Here is a 2,500-nt window from a genome sequence, read left to right as displayed (position 1 = left end):
CAGAAGAGCACTCAGATGCAGAAGAGCACCCAGATGCAGAATAGCACCCAGATGCAGAATCGCACCCAGATGCAGAATCACAACCAGGTGCAGAATAGCACCCAGATGCAGAATAGCACCCAGATGCAGAAGAGCACCCAGGTGCAGAATAGCACCCAGATGCAGAATATCACCAAGGTGCAGAATGGCACCCAGGTGCAGAATGGTGTGGGGTTAATGCAGTTAATCCTTGTTAGCGCTTATCACATGCACAGACCGTCTCACTGCTTCTGTCCTCATCATGGTTTCTTATAACTTACTTAGCCATGTCCTTTTGTCTTTGGGCAAATCTACATACATGTACATCACATGCACTGCTTGGAGCACCCAATATGCCACCTGGTGCGCCTGTCTGCGTTCCGCGTGCAGCATGCAAGTATAAGGTACACAGGGCTGTGCGCCTGTCCTGGCTCTGGGTCACACTTACAGCTCAACCATCGAGCATACACTGTATATCACGCCCGTTTGAAGAGCTCAAATTGTTTAGTTGTTGTTTTCTGGCTCTTCTTGCTCAGCAGAAGTGGTTGGCTTCTGAATTATTTTCCCGCCATCCCACCCTTACCATTATCTATAACCAGGACGTCCACTATCGGTCCATTTTCACAATAAATACTGGGTGCTGGCACAACGCTAAAAGGGGAAGTTAAGCCTAAAATCAAAATTTTCACCAGTTGTAGTCTTCGGGGTGCCGACTCGAATAGTTTTGGTCCGAGGAAGCCGAGACCTTCCGTTCCTCCTTTATTCCCAATCGAACTCGCGCGCTCCCACCGAAACTGGGTGACGGCGCCCTACTAGATGAGGATTTGTATGCAAAATGTCACTAAAAGCGCCATTTCGTTCTTATAAAAGCACGGATGACCGCGATTAGTCCATATGTTGTAGTCTTTCGGATGCTGATTCGACTGGTTTTGGTCCGAGAAAGCTGCGATGCAGCGTTCGACCCGTATTCCCAATCGAACATAGTTGAATAAGCGGTCACGTGCTCATGCGTGCACAAGTCACCTGGTCACCTTGCCTGCAGGCTGTAAGTTCTACCCTAGCCCTACAGGCACGGTGACTGGTGCACGCAGGAGCATGTGACCGCTTATTCAACTATGTTCGATTGGGAATACGGGCCGAACACTGCATTGCAGCTTTCTCGGACCAAAACCAGTCGACTCTGCGTCCGAAAGACTACAACATATGGGCCAATCGCGGTCATCCGTGCTTTTATAAGAACAAAATGGCACCTTTAGTGACACGTTGCATACAAACCCCCATCTAGTAGGGCGCAGTCACCCAGTTTCGGTGGAAGTACGCGAGTTCGATTGGGAAGAAAGTAGGAAGGGAGCGTCTCAGCTTCCTCGGACCAAGACCATTCGACTCAGCACCCCGAAGACTACTACTCGTGAAAATTTGATTTTAGGCTTAACTAATACCTCCCATTTAGCGACAATGGTTTAACTCGTTCAATCACTCTGTGCTCTATGTTGAGCCAACACACTCGCTCTATGTTGAGCCACTCAATCTCTCGTGCTCTATGTTGAACCACTCTCTCTCTCTCTCTCTCTCTCTCTCTCTCTCTCTCTCTCTCTCTCTCTCTCTCTCTCTCTCTCTCTCTCTCTCTCTCTCTCTCTCTCTCTCTCTCTCTCTCTCGTGCTCTATGTTGAGCCACATTGCCTCACCCGCAGCCAGCACCCCCATAACTCCAAACGCTGTGCCCTGTGTGTTTGTGTACTTCAAAGTGGTCTAGTATCTGCATGACAGTTGTATGTGGGATGTGGGCTAACATGCAGATGCAGAATAGCAGCCGGATGCAGAATAGCACCCAGTTGCAGAATAGCACCCAGATTCAGAATAGCACCCAGATGCAGAATAGCACCCAGATGCAGAATAGCACCCAGATGCAGAATAGCACCCAGATGCAGGGTACTACACCTCCGCAGCACCTTCCTTGCCTCTTCACTGTCTGTTGTGAAAGCAGCTGAGTAAAATTAATGAAATCCAGTCGCAACTGTGCACAGAGCTCATGTCAACTATGGAAATGTGCAAGTGTTCGTTTGTGAACAGTGGTGACAACTGCCAACGCTGCGTCTGCATGCACAACAGTGCATGAGCAGCAATCACACATGTAGCCTGAGATATTAATGCATGTGCAGCTTTCTTTGTGTAGTTGTCTTTGTGTTTGATTGCTGCGACAACAGTACTTTCCTCGTGTGGCTTTCTTTGCGCTTTGTCTGGAACAGGAACAAGCACACTTGGACCAGCATCCATCTTGAAGTCACCAACAACCCTCACTGGTGCTCCCATTATCTTCACCACCACGAAACCTGGGGTTGCAAAGAGTAGCATAGCCATTGCTGGTCCACAGCAAGTCCTACTATTGACCCCTGCTCCTCAACCTGCTAGCACACAGCCCGCAGTCCTATCAGCACTGTCACCACCGTCCGTTCTTCCACCAGTGTCAGGTATCACGGTAGTA

The 2,500-nt window shown here is 49.2% G+C and overlaps 1 protein-coding gene across 1 annotated transcript in view; it reads left to right on the top strand.

Moving 5' to 3' along the window:
• Positions 1-2,500, top strand: part of LOC135807006 (uncharacterized) — a 78,863-nt gene that overhangs the window by 69,252 nt on the left and 7,111 nt on the right. Inside the window, exon 12 of the mRNA XM_065321109.1 lies at positions 2,265-2,494. Coding sequence (XP_065177181.1) covers positions 2,265-2,494 — 230 coding nt within the window. The remainder of the gene's footprint in view (positions 1-2,264; positions 2,495-2,500) is intronic.

Source organism: Sycon ciliatum, chromosome 1 (genome assembly GCF_964019385.1).
Source record: "Sycon ciliatum chromosome 1, ocSycCili1.1, whole genome shotgun sequence".
Classification (NCBI taxonomy): Eukaryota; Metazoa; Porifera; class Calcarea; order Leucosolenida; family Sycettidae; genus Sycon; species Sycon ciliatum.
Note: the sequence above shows the minus strand (reverse complement) of the source record. Positions and strands in the feature narration are given on the sequence as shown.